The sequence below is a fragment of the Triticum aestivum genome, chromosome 3A (genome assembly GCF_018294505.1).
Source record: "Triticum aestivum cultivar Chinese Spring chromosome 3A, IWGSC CS RefSeq v2.1, whole genome shotgun sequence".
Classification (NCBI taxonomy): Eukaryota; Viridiplantae; Streptophyta; class Magnoliopsida; order Poales; family Poaceae; genus Triticum; species Triticum aestivum.
Genome location: NC_057800.1, coordinates 628,251,994 through 628,269,405, shown reverse-complemented (window position 1 = coordinate 628,269,405; position 17,412 = coordinate 628,251,994). Strand labels below are relative to the sequence as shown.

Genomic DNA, 17,412 nt, shown 5'->3' with positions numbered 1-17,412 from the left:
AAAATGTGTAGACGCGAGTGGTAGAATGGTTTGAGAGATCTGGACCATTGGTAGATGCTATCGGACGGCACAGGACAACAAATCGTTGTGGGTGTGCATAGGTGGCTGAGCTTTACTATTTTAAGTTCTCCAGAAGGGAGGAGGGGGTTGGGTGGCTCTTTAGTGTGTGTGTGATCACTAGATTCACAAACGAAGGAAGGGCAGAAAGGAATAGAGAGGTGCATTTTTTTACTTAATCCTCTGCCAAGTCAGATTATCTTCATTCTTTAGTATATGTGTCATGTGCATGTATGCTTGGTATTTCAATGTTTCTTTCCTCTTATCTTTGTTGTACAGAAAAAATCATAAATTCTACCAGCCACTCGATCTCCTCAATTTTGGAATTTCTATGCATATAGAATGACATGAATGTCAACATCTTTTCATTTTCTACTTATCATGCTAATTAGTTTACCTGGCGCTAAAAAGCAAATGTAAACCACATTGGAATTGTGTTTAGAAGTTTCTAAGTTCCCATCAATAACATTTTAAGGGCAATTCCCCGAAGTAACATTATAGTATATAGGAAGGTGATTCGCTACAAACACGTATAATTTTAAATGATGAACGGTAGTAGTACTACCATGTCTATTTACTGTGCATATTGTATAGATGTACGGATCTAGAACACACAAGTATATGGGACCATTACAGGCAGAACAAACCTATTGTACAGGAGCCTCCTCAACTCTTTCACTTTCATTTTGTGAGGGAAGCCACGTGGTGCACTTAATTAATTATTAAATATGGATACATAGCACAAAATGAGAAGCAAGAGGAAACTAGGAGGTTAATCGACCCAAGTACAAGCTTCGGGATTGAAAGAAACACTAGAAGGCATGGGCGCGTTGTTGGGATTTTGTAAAGATAAAATTTGGCTTGGCACATGGGGAAGATAAAAAGTGTAATTTTCTTTTCTTATGAAATGGTGTTTCGGTGGGCTATTTTGGCGGTGTGGTTATGTGTTATCTGCTCATTAACCCATACTATGTGGGAAAGTTTCTTGTGTTGCTAGCTACATGTACTATATTGATACTACAATGTCGCATGTTGACTCTTCTTATTTGATGTGGTGAGAGGTTTACGGAACTGATATGTTTTTACAGGATGGTTGCTGCCGATTAATTTGAGAAATCGTTGACCTAGTCAAAATTGTGAATCAAATCCAGAATTGAATACGTCAACTGAATGATCACATTTTCATTATTGAAGCTTCTTGCAGCTGCAAAACCTCATGTTGTGTTATTTTAGATTGACTCTATGATGGCCCATAGGCTCAACAAACCATAAATCATCCCTTGCACCAAGTGGATGGTATTTTGCTCTTAAAACAGTGGCACAAAGTGAGTCTGGTTCCTGCAGTAACCTCCAACACTGTTTGCTAACACAACAAGGTTAGGAAATTCTAAATTTCTAAATCCCATGCAATGCATCTTCGTATCATTTTGATCATCTCCCCAAAAATAACCTGCAATAGCATTTGTGGTCCCCTTAATAATATATTTTTGGGGCTTTGATTACTGTCACTGTGAATACCGGTATGGAGTAAGCAACAATTTTTTTACTCTTAAGATCACACGTATGTGCATATCTAGCTTGAATACAGACATACCATACTCTCTACTCATTGTACATCCACCCCCGGTGCCGGAGGAAAGAAAACGGAGCCATGACACATTTGTTGCGCTAAATAAACAAATAAATTGCTGCCGTAGGAATACCAAACATATGAATTGATGCTTGATGGCCAAGTGGGCGTGGAAAATGCGTATAGGCCAAGGTAATCTGTGGCTAGATATAATCCGAAACAAATACCTCGCTACCTCTTGAGCATGTGTTGGTTTTGCCTTGAAGAGGAAAGGGTGATGCAGCAAAGTAGCGTATGTATTTCCCTCAATTTTTGAGAACCAAGGTATCAATCTAGTAGGAGATTACACGCAAGTCGTCTAGTACCTGCACAAACTAACAAGAACCTCGCAACCAACGCGATGAAGGGGTTGTCAATCCCTTCACGGTCACTTACGAAAATGAGATCTGATAGAGATAATAAGATAAATATTTTTGGTATTTTTATGATATAGATTGGAAAATAAAGATTGCAAAATAAACGGCGCCAGAAATAGCTAGTTGACGGGAGATTAATATAATGGAGAATAGACCCGGGGGCCATAGGTTTCACTAGTGGCTTCTCTCAAGATAGCAAATTCTACGATGGGTGAACAAATTACTGTCAAGCAATTGATAGAAAAACGAATAATTATGAGAATATCTAGGCATGATCATGTATATAGGCATCACGTCTGTGACAAGTAGACCGAAATGATTCTACATCTACTACTATTACTCCACATATCGACCGCTATCCAGCATGCATCTAGAGTATTAAGTTCATAAGAATAGAGTAACGCATTAGGCAAGATGACATGATGTAGAGGGATAAAATCAAGCAATATTATATAAACCTCATCTTTTTATCCTCGATGGCAACAATTCAATACGTGCCTTACTGCCCCTGCTATCACTGGGAAAGGACACCGCAAGATTGAACCCAAAGCTAAGCACTTCTCCCATTGCAAGAAAGATCAATCTAGTAGGCCAAACCAAACTAATAATTCGAAGAGACATCCAAAGATATTAAATCATGCATAAAAGATTTCAGATAAGAATCAAATATTGTTCATAGATAATCTTGATCATAAACCCACAATTCATCGGATCTCGACAAACACACCGCAAAAAGAATTACATCGAATAGATCTCCAAGAGAATCGAGGAGAACTTTGTATTGAGATCCAAAAAGAGAGAAGAAGCCATCTAGCTAATAACTATGGACCCGAAGGTCTGTGGTAAACTACCCACACATCATCGAAGAGGCTATGTTGTTGATGTAGAAGCCCTCTGTGATCGATTCCTCCTCCGACGGAGCGCCGGAAAAGGCCCCAAGATGGGATCTCACGGGTATAGAAGGTTGCGACGGTGAAAATAGGGTTTTGTGGTGCTCCTGGATGTTTTCGGGGTATATGGGTATATATAGGAGGAGGAAGTACGTTGGTGGAGTGATGTCTACTACACAACCTCAAGTGGATGACCTAAGGTTTATCAATCTATAGGAGGCGTAGGATGAAGATGGTCTCTCTCAAGCAACCCTGCAACCAAATAACAAAGAGTTTCTTGTGTCCCCAACACACCCAATACAATGGTAAATTGTATAGGTGCACTAGTTCGGCGAAGAGATGGTGATACAAGTGGTATATGGATAGTAGATAAAGGTATTTGTAATCTGAAAATATAAAAACAGCAAGGTAACGAATGATAAAAGTGAGCGTAAGCGGTATTGCAATGATAGGAAATAAGGCCTAGGGTTCATACTTTTGCTAGTGTAAGTTCCCTCAACAATAATATCATAATTGGATCACATAACTATCCCTCAACATGCAACAAAGAGTCACTCCAAAGTCACTAATAGCGGAGAACGAACGAAGAGATTATGGTAGGGTACGAAACCACCTCAAAGTTATTCTTTCCAATCAATCTGTTGGGCTATTCCTATAAGTGTCACAAACAGCCCTAGAGTTCGTACTAGAATAACACCTTAAGACACAAATCAACCAAAACCCTAATGTCACCTAGATACTCCAATGTCACCTCAAGTATCCGTGGGTATGATTATACGATATGCGTCACACAATCTCAGATTCATCTATTCAACCAACACAAAGGACCTCAAAGAGTGCCCCAAAGTTTCTACCGGAGAGTCACGACGAAAACGTGTGCCAACCCCTATGCATAGGTTCATGGGCGGAACCCGCAAGCAGGGGCGGAGACAGAAAATTTAGCCAATGGGTTCATTCATTGGCTTGCCGCAAGAAGTTTTTTGGGGGGGTGGGGGTGGAGATTACCACCCATGGCCTCTGTGTCAGTTGATGCGCATAGCCAACTATAGGGATATGATATGAGTTCATTAGTACGTAGTCCAATTTCACACCGTCTTACAAAGACTATAGCACTCAGAGGCAACATAAAGAATATAATTGTTACAATCATATCACCATTGGCATGTAATTGCTATATTTTAAAAACCAAAGAGTGCAATACGTACCAGTTGGATGAAATTAATTGCATTTTTCATGCATCTTTCTAAAAACATTAAATAAAGATACAAGTTAGTTTGACAAGTTCAAAATAAGTACCATCAAGCAAAAAAAATCAAACACATCATCATTATAAGTGATAGTAAACATATATTGCTCCACACTAAAAATTAGACAATGACCCTTGGTGGATAATTAAAATCAGGCCCTGGTGTAATGTTCTGGTTAAATATCTTTGCCTAATCTCATCTTGCTTCTTATAGGATTTCTTATGTACTTTGACATTCTCTTCCGATCAATCCAATCATAAGGCAGACCATCTAAATTATTTTCTCTCTAATATATGGCTCAGGGATACTACTTGCAACAACGATATTTGATCTTTTGTCAACATCTATCATTATTTTTGAACCTGGAAGTGGCAGCACCATTATCTGAACCTCGTGGCCTGATGATTGATTTCTTTCTAGAAAGTTATTTGATAACCTAGATCAATCAAAGTTTGGGAAAAGGCAATGAGAAATCTAGGGCAAAGATGATTAGAAACTCTACTTCTAGGCATACTAGATTGAACATGCACAAGAGGGACCCGGAGAAGATGTGGTGATGTGATCTCAATACCTTGAATTCGGACTGGGAATCTGCCATTAACGCCTTGTCTCCGGCGGCCGAGCCCTGAGTGAACAACTGAACGAGGGAGACGAGACATTTTTTCGAGGATTAGGGAGATGAGACAGTTGTAGGGAGTCGCCGAGTTAGGAAGCAAATCAAGCGATTGAGTCAAATCGTTGTGTGCGCCATGCATTATGCGCGTACGAGACATGGAATCCATCGATCAAAATAGATCCAATCCGGTCAATTTACTCGTGGGCCTTTGTTTGGCTTAATTATGCTAGAATATTTTATACGAACTGAAAGGCTTCGTGCTTGTGCATGACATTCGATGGGTTCAGGCTTCACATTTTACTAGGTTCATACCAAAGGATTATGTACACACAGATACGTGGCAAGAAAAATTCGTTGGGTTCAGCTGAACCCAACAGCTGTACACTGGCTCCGCCCCTGCCCGCAAGTTGATCACCAAAACATACATCAAGTGAATCACGTGGTATCCCATTGTCACCACAGATACGCACAGCAAGACATACATCAAGTTTTCTCAAATCTTTAAAGACTCAATCCGATAAGATAACTTCAAAGGGGAAACTCAATTCATTACAAGAGAGAAGAGGGGGAGGAGAAACATAAGATCCATTATAATAGCAAAGCTCGCAATATATCAAGATCGTATCACCTCAAGAACACGAGAGAGAGAGAGAGAGAGAGCGATCAAACACATAGCTACTGGTACATACCCTCGGCCCCGAGGGAGAACTACTCCCTCCTCATCATGGAGAGCACGGGGATGATGAAGATGGCCACCGGAGAGGGATTACCCCCTCCGGCAGGGTGCCGGAACGGGTCTAGATTGGTTTTCGGTGGCTACAGAGGCTTCTGGCGGCGTAACTCCCGATCTATTGTATGTTCTGGAAGTTTTAGGGTACGACGATATATATGGGTGCAGGAAGTACGTCGGAGGAGCCACGGGGGCCCCACGAGGCAGGGGGCGCGCCCTAGGGGGTGGGCGCGCCCCCCACCCTCGTGGGCAGCCCGTGTCTCTCCTGACGTGCACTCTAAGTTCTCTGGGTTGCTTTCCTTCCAAAAATAACTTCTCCAGTTGATTTCGTTCCGTTTCGACTTCGTTTGATATTCCTTTTCTTCGAAACACTGAAATAGGCATAAAACAGCAAATCTGGGCTGGGTCTCCGGTTAATAGTTTAGTCCCAAAAATAATATAAAAGTGGAAAATAAAGTCCAATATTGCCCAAAACAGTAGATAATATAGCATGGAGCAATCAAAAATTATAGATACGTTGGAGACGTATCATGGAGTTGCGAGGGGCCCGCGAGGTGGGGGCGCACCTACCCCCTGGGCGCACCCTCCTGCCTCGTGGCCTCCTTGCTTCTTTCTTGACGTCCACTCCAAGTCTCCTGGATCACGTTTGTTCCAAAAATAACTCTCCCGAAGGTTTCATTCCGTTTGGATTCTGTTTGATATTCCTTTTCTGCGAAACACTGAAATAGGAAAAAAAACAGCAATTTGCACTGGGGCTTTGGTTAGTAGGTTAGTCCCAAAAATAATATAAAAAGGTATATTAAAGCCCATTAAACATCCAAAACAGATAATATAATAGCATGGAACAATCAAAAATTATAGATACATTGGAGACGTATCAAGCATCTTCAAGCTTAATTCCTGCTCGTCCTCGAGTAGATAAATAATAAAAACAGAATTTTTTGATGTGGAATGTTACCTAGCATAATTCTCGATGTAATTTTCTTTATTGTGGCATGAATGTTCAGATCCGAAAGATTCAAGACAAAAGTTTAATATTGACATAAAAATAATAATACTTCAAGCATACTAACAAAGCAATCGTGTCTTCTCAAAATAACATGGCCAAAGAAAGTCATCCCTACAAAACCATATAGTCTGGCTATGCTCTATCTTCACCACACAAAATATTTAAATCATGCACAACCCCGATGACAATCCAAGCAATTGTTTCATATTTTTGACGTTCTCAAACTTTTTCAATCTTCACGTAGTATATGAGCGTGAGCCATGGACATAGCACTATATGTGGAATAGAATGGTGGTTGTAGAGAAGACAAAAATGAGAAGATAGTCTCACATCAATTAAGCGTATCAACGGGCTATGGATATACCCATCAATAGATATCAATGTGACTGAGTAGGGATTGCCATGCAACGGATGCACTAGAGCTATAAGTGTATGAAAGTTCAAAAAGAAACTAAGTGGGTGTGCATCCAACTCGCTTGCTCACGAAGACCTAGGGCATTTTGAGGAAGTCCATCATTGGAATATACAAGCCAAATTCTATAATGTAAAATTACCACTAGTATATGAAAGTGACAACATAGGAGACTCTCTATCATAAAGATCATGGTCCTACTTTGAAGCACAAGTGTGGTAAAAGGATAGTAGCATTGTCCCTTCTCTCTTTTTCTCTCATTTTTTCTCTCTTTTTTATTTGTGCCTTTTCTCTTTTTTTATGCCCCCCTTTTTTCGTCCGGAGTCTCATCCCGACTTGTGGGGGAATCATAGTCTCGATCATCCTTTCCTTACATGGGACAATGCTCTAATAATGATGATCATCACACTTTTATTTACTTACAACTCAAAAAAATACAACTCGATACTAGAACAAAATATGACTTTATGTGAATGCCTCCGGCGTTGTACCGGGATGTGCAATGAATCAAGAGTGACATGTATGAAAGAATTATGAATGGTGGCTTTGCCACAAATACGATGTCAACTACATGATCATGCAAAGCAATATGACAATGATAAAGCGTGTCATAACAAACGGAACGGTGGAAAGTTGCATGGCAATATATCACGAAATAGCTATGGAAATGCTATAATAGGTAGGTATGGTGGCTGTTTTGAGGAAGATATATGGTGGGTGTATGATACCAGCGAAAGGTGCGCGGTATTAGAGAGGCTAGCAATGGTGGAAGGGTGAGAGTGCGTATAATCCATGGACTCAACATTAGTCATAAAGAACTCACATACTTATTGCAAAAATCTATTAGTTATCGAAACAAAGTACTACGCGCATGATCCTAGGGGATAGATTGGTAGGAAAAGACCATCGCTCGTCCCCGACCGCCACTCATAAGGAAGACAATCAATAAATAAATAATGATTCGACTTCATCACATAACGGTTCACCATACGTGCATGCTACGGGAATCACAAAATTTAACACAAGTATCTCTCAAATTCACAACTACTCAACTAGCATGACTCTAATATCACCATCTTCATATCTCAAAACAATCATCAAGTATCAAACTTCTCATAGTATTCAATGCACTTTTTATGATAGTTTTTATTATACCCAACTTGGATGCCTATCATATTAGGACTAATTTTATAGCCAAAGCAAATTACCCTGATGTTCTATAAGACTCTTAAAATGGTATAAGTGAAGCATGAGAGATCAATAATTTTTATAAAATAAAACCACCACCGTGCTCTAAAAAGATATAAGTGAAGCACTAGAGAAAAATTATCTAGCTCAAAAGATATAAGTGAAGCACATAGAGTATTCTAATAAATTCCGATTCATGTGTGTCTCTCCAAAAGGTGTGTACAGCAAGTATTATTGTGGTAAACTAAAAAGCAAAGACTCAAATCATACAAAACGCTCCAAGCAAAACACATATCATGTGGTAAATAAAAATATAGCCTCAAGTAAAGTTACCGATAGACGAAGACGAAAGAGGGGATGCCTTCCAGGGCATCCCCAAGCTTAGGCTTTTGGTTGTCCTTAAATTTTACCTTGGGGTGCCTTGGGCATCCCAAGCTTAGGCTCTTGCCACTTCTTATTCCAAAATCCATCAAATCTTTACCCAAAACTTGAAAACTTCACAACACAAAACTCAACAGAAAATCTCATGAGCTTCGTTAGTATAAGAAAACAAATCACCACTTTAAGATACTATAATGAACTCATTCTTCATTTATATTGGTGTTAAATCTACTGTATTCCAACTTCTTTATGGTTCATACCCCCGATAGTAGCCATAGATTCATTAAAATAAGCAAACAACACACTAAAAACAAAATCTATCAAAAACAGAACAGTCTATAGTAATCAGTAGGTTGAAAATACTTCTGTAGCCCCAAAAATTCTGAAATAAATTGGTGAACGTGAGGAATTTGTCTATTAATCATCTGCAAAAAGAATCAAACTAGTTTCTCCAATAAAAATTGGCAGCAAATCTCGTGAGCGCTAAACTTTCTGTTTTTTACAGCAAGATCGCAAAGACTTCCCCCAAGTCTTCCCAAAGGCTCTACTTGGCACAAACACTAATTAAAGACATAAAACAACATCTAAACAGAGGCTAGATGAATTATTTATTACTAAATAGGAACAGAAAACAAGAAACAAAAATAAAATTGGGTTGCCTCCCAATAAGCGATATCGTTTAACGCCGCTAGCTAGGCATAAAAACAAGAATAGATCTAGGTATTGTCATCTTTGGTAGGCAATTCTTCAATAGAACACTTATAACCCTTAGGAGTTTTCTTATTTTTATTAACGATCAAACTCCTAGGCAAGAAATCAAGAAATTCATTTGTAGCAAAAGGTTCCTTAATGATAGCGAAAAAATGGGGTGAACACTTATTGCTTTGAGATCCGCATTTTCCGTACTAGGATATTCACCCTTTTTATTTTTAGGCACATACATAAACTTGGTAACTCTAGTAGTAGGAGGATTTGGAGTATTTTTCACGGAAGAAAAGGCAGACCATAAGTTGGTAATAATATCCTCAAGTTTATCAATTCTTGTGGAATCTTGATCTATCTTTTCGTTAACTATGGGTTCTTTTTCTTTAAAAAAATTCAGAGTAACTCCTACCTTAGATCCATATTGGGTAATCTGGTTGTGAATCTTTTATCCAAATTCTCAATCAACTCTACAGTGGCAAATTTATTTTCAATAATTTTAAGCCTTTGCATCACATGTTCCAAAGTTAAAATAGTTCCATTAACCAAGAGAGGTGGTGACCCAAACAAATCTATCATAGCATTATAAGAATCAAAAGTATGGCTACCCAAGAAATTCCCTCCGGTAATGGTATCAAGAATATATCTATTCCAAGGGGTGATGCATACATAAAAATTGCGAAGAAGAACGAAAGTGGATTGCTTCCTAGTGGATCTATTCTGAGCATTGCAAATTCTATACCAGTCATCTTTTAAATGTTCTCCCTTCCTTTGTTTAAAATTAAGGACTTCATGATCGGGAGTACTAACGATGATAGAAGGTCTAGCCATAATAGCAAAACCAACGATCTAACACATGAGCACACAAGAAGCAAGCAAAAAGAGACGAACGGAAAAGAGGCGAGCGGAAAAGAAGGCGAATACAACGGCAATGGTGAAGTGGGGGAGAGAAAAACAAGAGGCAAATGGAAAATAATGTAATGCGAGGGATAAGAGTTTGTGACGGGTACTTGATATGTCTTGAATTGTGCGTAGATCTCCCCGACAACGGCGCCAGAAATGGCTAGTTGCTGGGAGACCAAATCTTGACTTGACTTGGTGCAACCTCCCCGACAACGGCGCCAGAAATCCTTCTTACTACCTCGTGAGCATGCGTTGGTTTTCCCTTGAAGAGGAAAGGGTGATGCAGCAAAGTAGCGTAAGTATTTCCCTCAGTTTTTAAGAATCAAGGTATCAGCCGTGTGCGGTGCCCCCCTCCACCATAATCCACCTCGATTATATCGTAGCGGTGCTTACGCGAAGCCCTGCGTGGGTAGCATCATCATCACCGTCATCACGCCGTCGTGCTGATGAAACTCTTCCGTGAAGCTCTGCTGGATCGGAATTTGTGGGACGTCATCGAGCTGAACGTGTGCTGAACCCGGAGGTGCCGTGCGTTCGGTACTTGGATCGGTCGGATCATGAAGACGTACGACTACATCAACCGCGTTGTGCTAACGCTTCCGCTTTCGGTCTACGAGGATACGTAGACACACTCTCCCCTCTCGTTGCTATGCATCACCATGATCCTGTGTATGTGCGTAGGATTTTTTTAAAATTACTACGTTCCCCAACAGAAATGCCACTCTCCGGGAACAATATCCGGCTTTACACAATATTGTGCGTCACAAGAGTGATACTATCGCCACGGTAATGGAATCATTTCCGTCAAATGTGACATTCAAAAGGGATTTATTTGGACCCAGACTACAAACATAGAACATCCTGCTCCAGCGGTTGCCCACGGTGCAATTGTCACATGGGTCCGATGTATTCCGATGGAACCTACATGAGAATGGACAATTCTAGTGGACTCTATGTATAGAGTGTTAATCCAGTCTGATGTGTCAGTTGATAATAACAAGAAGATCTGGAAGATGAAGATACCGCTTAAGAATAAAATCTTCGCATGGTATCTTCGTCGCGGAGTCATTCTTACTAAAGATAACCTTATTAAGAGAAATTGGCATGAAAGTTCACAATGTGTCTTTTGTTACCATGATGAGACAATAAAACATTTATTCTTTCAATGCAAATTGGCTCGTTCTGTATAGTCAGTCATCCAAATAGCTTCTGTCGTGTATCCTCCTTGTAATGTTACTAATGTATTTGGCAACTAACTACATGGGATTGGTCACAGGTTTAGAACCCTTCTCAGGGTGGGAGCGATTGTTGTTATTTGGTCACTTTGATTGTGTAGAAATGATAAGGTTTTTAACGATAAAAGTATTTCTCTTATGCAGGTCATCTACAGATGTAACGGGACTCTTTGTTTATGATCCTCTCCACAACGCGTGGAGAATCGAGATGTGTTTATGGAGGTGTGTACTCCCTCCGTTCCGAATTACTTGTCGCAGGTATGGATGTATCTATATGTATTTTAGTTCTAAATACATCCATTTCTGCGACGAGTAAGATACATCCATTTCTGCGACGAGTAATTTGGAATGGAGGGAGTACATGATTGGAGGCTACGGCGATGGATACTTTTACCCAACATGGGTGGCAGCAGGATTGGCCCCCTCCGCTTCAGCCGTTATACGGATACTACATGCTTTCCTTGTATTTCGTCTGTTTATATTTTTTTTATTTCGATGAGAGGACATTGTTTAGCTATGTGCATCTTACTTATACAGAGGCCGTGTGTAACGCTTAAATCTTTTAAGTAATAAAGCGTCCCTTTAAAAAATAGAAACAAAGCTTTAATTGAGGGGAAATTCATCAAACAACCTGCTGATGCCATGTACAAAATGATAATTTTCTTGCAGTTATGGTTGCTCTTGAGTAAGTCGACGGATGCGTCCACCATTGAGGAGCTGATACACGCTTTGAGAACGCTCGCAGCAAGGCTTCGGCGGCACAGGGAGGATTCTGTTATGCCTGGAGACTGATCCTCCGTTATCCTCATATTTTCGTTTTCGCCCGGCCTTGTGGCTTACCCATGTGTGGCTTGTATCGAACCCTTTTTTTATTCTCATTTCGCTATTCTGGTTGTAAATGTTTTAAGGGATTCAGTTTGTCAGTCGTCGTTAGATGGTCTACGGATTTGAATGTAATTTTCATTTTTGATATTCGTTGTACTGTCATGATTGAAGATGAATAGATTGAAAGTTTTTTGAAAAAAGACAGGCAAACGCCTTCTCTCTAAAAATAAATATATAAAACAACATAAAAAAACAGATGTCTTCGTTCGTATAAACAGCTCGGTTTACACCTGGAGACGCTCTGTTTACGAAAGAAAATTCAGGGATCCCCCACTCCCGAGCAGGCACGGCACACAGCCACAGGCAAGCGTCCATCCGTCACGACAGCGACGGCCGCTGCCGCGAGGCGATACCGGCGGGAAAAGCTGCCGGGTGTCCGGCGCCAGGTCACGGCGCGCACGGGCCGGAGGAGCGCGCGCCGCGTGGAGCGGGCGAGCGAGCGACGCTTCTAGCGGCCGTCCAGGTGCGCGCGGCGACCACGACCTCGCCCCCTCGCCGTACCGGTCGGGCCAGCCAGTGGGAGGCCGGATCGTGTGTGGCTGGCCGCCGGCACAGCGACCGCGTCTGGCTAGTGCGGCACTCGCCGGCAACCAGGCCTCGGGGTAGACTGACACCGATGCTGCGATGCTACTGATCTTTTAGATTAAGTATCCAGCGGAAGAAGACAAGCGCTATCGTACAGCATAAAATCTCTTGATGGAATTGGGAATATATCATGTATGATGATGTGGCGAGAGAAACCGCCCAACGTGTACCGCACAGTAAGGTAGGCTGCATTTCTTTTTCTTTTTTTGAATCTATGTAAGTTAGGCTGCATGATGACATAAACATGTTGTGTGGCGTGTGGCTTGGAACTATTGGAACAGTCCCGGGAACGGTCAATGCTGATTTGTATTCTCAGTTTCATCGAGAAATGAATTTCGAATAAATACAATAATTCGGGAAGCAACATAAATATTGTTATTATTTTTCACTTTAATATTATTTATTGATCTATGAGTATCACCTATATCTAATGGAAGTAAGAAAATGAGGCGTGCCTCACTTGTGAGTCATACGCTATGTGCATCCAGGATTAAAATGAGTGTTTGTATTTATCCTTATGGGCGCCACTGAACGAACATCATCGAAAACACTGAAATAAATTCAGAGAAATGCGAGCACTAGTGCCAAGTCTAGGATATGAACCCTAATGGGTTGATTCCACCACAAGAAACCTAACCATCTGAACATATCAACATGTGAAAATGAAGCACTACCTGTAGTTGACACAACAAATCATAAAAGAAACACAACAAATTCTACAATATGTTTTTTCTCAAAACTAACCCGTAGTAGTAGACACAAAAAAGGACATTAAATGAATGAGAGGTTTCAATTAAGACTGTATGCCTCAAACTTCTTGTCAAAGTGACACCTGAAGTTCAAAGCCTTGTGCTACCATTGCTCTCGCCAACAATGGATACCATCGAGAGATTTAACCACCCAAGTTTATGCAGAGACTTATGGATCAAACCTCGTTGATTCGACGCAACAACGGGTTGAGGTGTATGATGGCGATTGACGACATGCGCTAGACAGGCCACCGCACCAATATTTGCAAGAACATGTTGATGACATGCTCCGAAAGCAAAATGAAGTTGAAAGTCATTGCACCACCATTTCTCTCATCACGATGGACCACATAAAGACTTGTAAATGACCAAATCTCGTTAATCACCATAACAGACTGTCGTGTATGATGGCGGATGATAATCATATGAAGCATATCAGTGGATCACCATCCTGATCTACATATGCCAACCCACCAATATCGTCATAATAGAATGATGACATGTTCGTAAAGGCCTGAAAGAAGGGACTAGTGAAGAAGATGATGTTGTCGTCGAGTCGATGGAACCACACCAACGGGACGAAAACTCTCAAGCTCCTCTCAGCAATGCCGGATCAACCAACACCGAGATGGGATCTAAGTCGGAGAACTTTTATTCGACACATCACCTTCATTACCATCATCAAGACAACAAAAGTTAACCAAAAAGACCCTACCATATAGAGAACAAAATGCGAGAAATCATTTCGGCGGTGGAGTGATGGGCGGGGACGTGGGAGGGGTTTACAATATGAACACAAACACTACAATCTCATACCATCGATTTTTTTTACTGGAATCTCATATCCTAAAGGCGCCAATTACACAAATGAGCCACAGCAGAGCACGGGTGAGACGAGGCCGCAGCCGATCCCATCTTATCTTCACCCTGTTTACCCTGGCACCCACAGTATACGTCACCTGCCCAGCGGGGCCAGGTCAGAAAAAGGCAAGAGGAAGCAATCCAACGGGCTGCCGGCGCGCCCGATCCGACGGGAGATCAAATCAAACGCCGAACCCGCGCGAAAGCACGGTCAATCATTGGCCAATCGACGGCTATAAACCCCCCGCCCCATCTTCCCCGCCGATCACCCTCACATCACATCGCGCCGGTCAGTGGTCACTCGCGCCGTAATCACACACGCCCTCCGTAACACTCGTGCGAGGCGCGGAAGCCACGAGAAGCCGAGAGCACGCGCGCGCGCACGCGACGCCAACCGACGCGCCTCCCCCACGTTTCCAGGGCTCTCGCCCGGCCGGCCGGCCCCCTCTGCTCTGGCCTGCCAGCCAAACCAACCACCGCCCCGCGCTGGTTCAGGAACCTCCCGACGGGGACGGAGCGGCGATGGCCGGGAGGACGGCCTAGGCGGGGGAGCGGCGAGCGCATGGCGTCGTCGAGGGTGATGGCGTCGTCGTCGTCGTCGTCTAAGCCGCCGTCGCACACGGCGTCGGATCTCGCGCGCTTCGCGCAGGCCGCGGGGAGGCCCGGCGGCGGGGGCGGCAGCGGGATGGGGTCCATGAACGTGGAGGAGCTGCTCCGCGGCATCTACGGTGACGCCCCCACGTCGGCGCCCGACCGGCCGGCGTCGCCCGTTATCCCGCCCGTGGCGGCGCCGCGGCAGCAGGCGGCCCCGCGGCGGACGGCGGACGAGGTGTGGAGGGAGATCACCGGCGGCAGCGGCGGGGAGGAGGAGGCGGCCCCGGCCACGGCTGGCGGGGCCGGGGAGATGACGCTGGAGGACTTCCTGGCGAGGGAGGAGGGCGCCGCCGTCAGGGGCCCCGGCCCTTCCGCGGCGCCGGAGGAGCAGGCGGCGATGCCGACGATGGCGCTTCTCGGCGGGGCGGAGGGCGCGCGGGGCGGCGGGAGGGGGAGGAAGCGGCAGCTCATGGACCCCATGGACCGCGCCGCGATGCAGCGGCAGAAGCGGATGATCAAGAACCGCGAGTCCGCGGCGAGGTCGCGAGAGAGGAAGCAGGTGGGCGGTAGAAACTCGTTACGTACTGCTTTTACTTTTACAAACACCGATCAAAAACTCCTCCTGATCATGCGAATTTGACTGAGTGGTTTGGCGGTAATATTTTGGTTCGTTCAGGCCTACATAGCCGAGCTCGAGTCTTTGGTCACGCAGCTCGAAGAGGAGAACGCCCACCTGTCCAAAGAGCAGGTATAGAATGTGGTTGTGCCCTTTCTTCTTTCCTTTTTAAGAGAAAATAAGTCGGGTTTCCATGGTTAGATCTTGCATTGCATGTTTTTTTCAGTGCATCTGTGTTCCATTAGCTACAGTTTTAGCAAACTCTCATGGTAATATGTCTTTGGTGTTTTCTAGGAGGAGACAAACCAGAGGCGGCTTAAAGAGGTATGTTCATGATATGTTGCTTTTAATTCTGTATCATGTTTGTAAGTGTAGAAAGCACCTCTACTTTCCCACATAATAACATGCCACACAATTCAAAAGTGATTACGATTTCATTTGCTGAAACAAAACATAATCTACCTTGTTGAAGTAGCTAGACTGCCCTTCTTCCCTCAATATCAATAGCTAGGATTTTGAGCGGACTAATGGCAGCATGAAGCTCAATAGCCCTGGTTTTGGATCCCATGACCTCCTTTACTCTAGAAATTTCAACCTTCTGAACATTTGAAGATATTCCACCACTTGGTGGGTCAGTTATTCGCGATGTTCCATCAAATACTTTCAGAAAGCACAAGTCAGCTACCATCTTTAGTCTGCCAACATTCTTCAGTAATCAGTATACTTAAATTAATTCATAACAGTGCTTTGATCTTGTGCGGGAATACACGTTCCAGAACATATCCACGCTCACTGTATGCCCATTAATACATCAGATAAGCACGCTCTATGGTCTCTCTACTCTGGACTGTATGATGTGCTGTGCATCGGCAATTTGTCACTTCAATGAGCTAACGTGCTCAAGGCCCCTAACTGGCTGCCCACTAAGTGGCTTGTCAATTAAGTAAGATGCGATGTCGACAGCGTTCGGCCGCGTCCACACATCACGAGCCACATGCCAAGCGTGAGGTCATCTATAGTTCCATGCCATTTTCTTTACTTTGGAGCTTGGACCCTTTCCAACTCAACATGGCTACATTTCATAGGTCACGGGATTAAAATAGTTATCACAGCCTGCAGGTTTGCCTAGCACTTTACTGTGACATCACACATTTGTTAAACTGAGTCATGTGTGCGTCCTATGTATCACACAATGATCAATGGTCTGCATCTCATCTTGGAAATAGTTCACCTCCAGTTGATTTTGCAGACTGGTTGCCTTCATAAAGGAAATTTCTTTTAGGCGCCATAACTCGTATTCCCATAACTTGTATATATATTTCGAGTTAGTATGTGCCCCCATAACTCGTATTCCAGAAAGAAAAAAATCCCCTGACTTAGTGGTTTTCAGTTCATTTTAGATGCTTGTCTGAAGAAATCTATTTACTTCATGCAGCTCAAGGAAAAAGTGACTCCAGTCATCATTGCAAAAACGCCGTCGCAAGATCTTAGAAGAACAAACTCAATGGAGTGGTAGACATGAGCCAACAGCCATCCCCTTACAACTATATAGATTTTGATTTGTTTGCCTGCCATTCTTCTGTTTACTGGACTTAACTCAGTTGTTGTAACTTAGTAGAAATAGCATAAACAACTTAAATGGAATCATAATGTGTAGAGCGGAAGGCTGCATTTGAGCAAAAAGGAGTCTCATCAGCAGCTTATATTCTGTCTGATCTGCCTTCTCTTTTTATTTGCATTGCAGCCAGTATGTATGGCAATGTAGA

At 42.8% G+C, this 17,412-nt stretch overlaps 1 protein-coding gene across 1 annotated transcript; it reads left to right on the top strand.

The window, feature by feature from the left end:
- The first annotated feature begins 14,695 nt into the window (after window positions 1-14,695).
- On the top strand, window positions 14,696-17,378 carry LOC123062721 (bZIP transcription factor 12). The gene is made up of 4 exons (XM_044486358.1): window positions 14,696-15,589; window positions 15,707-15,778; window positions 15,941-15,970; window positions 17,082-17,378. Exons 1-4 carry the CDS (start codon window positions 14,999-15,001, stop codon window positions 17,160-17,162), a joined length of 774 nt encoding a protein of 257 aa, XP_044342293.1. The 5' UTR covers window positions 14,696-14,998; the 3' UTR covers window positions 17,163-17,378.
- The last annotated feature ends 34 nt before the right edge of the window (window positions 17,379-17,412 follow it).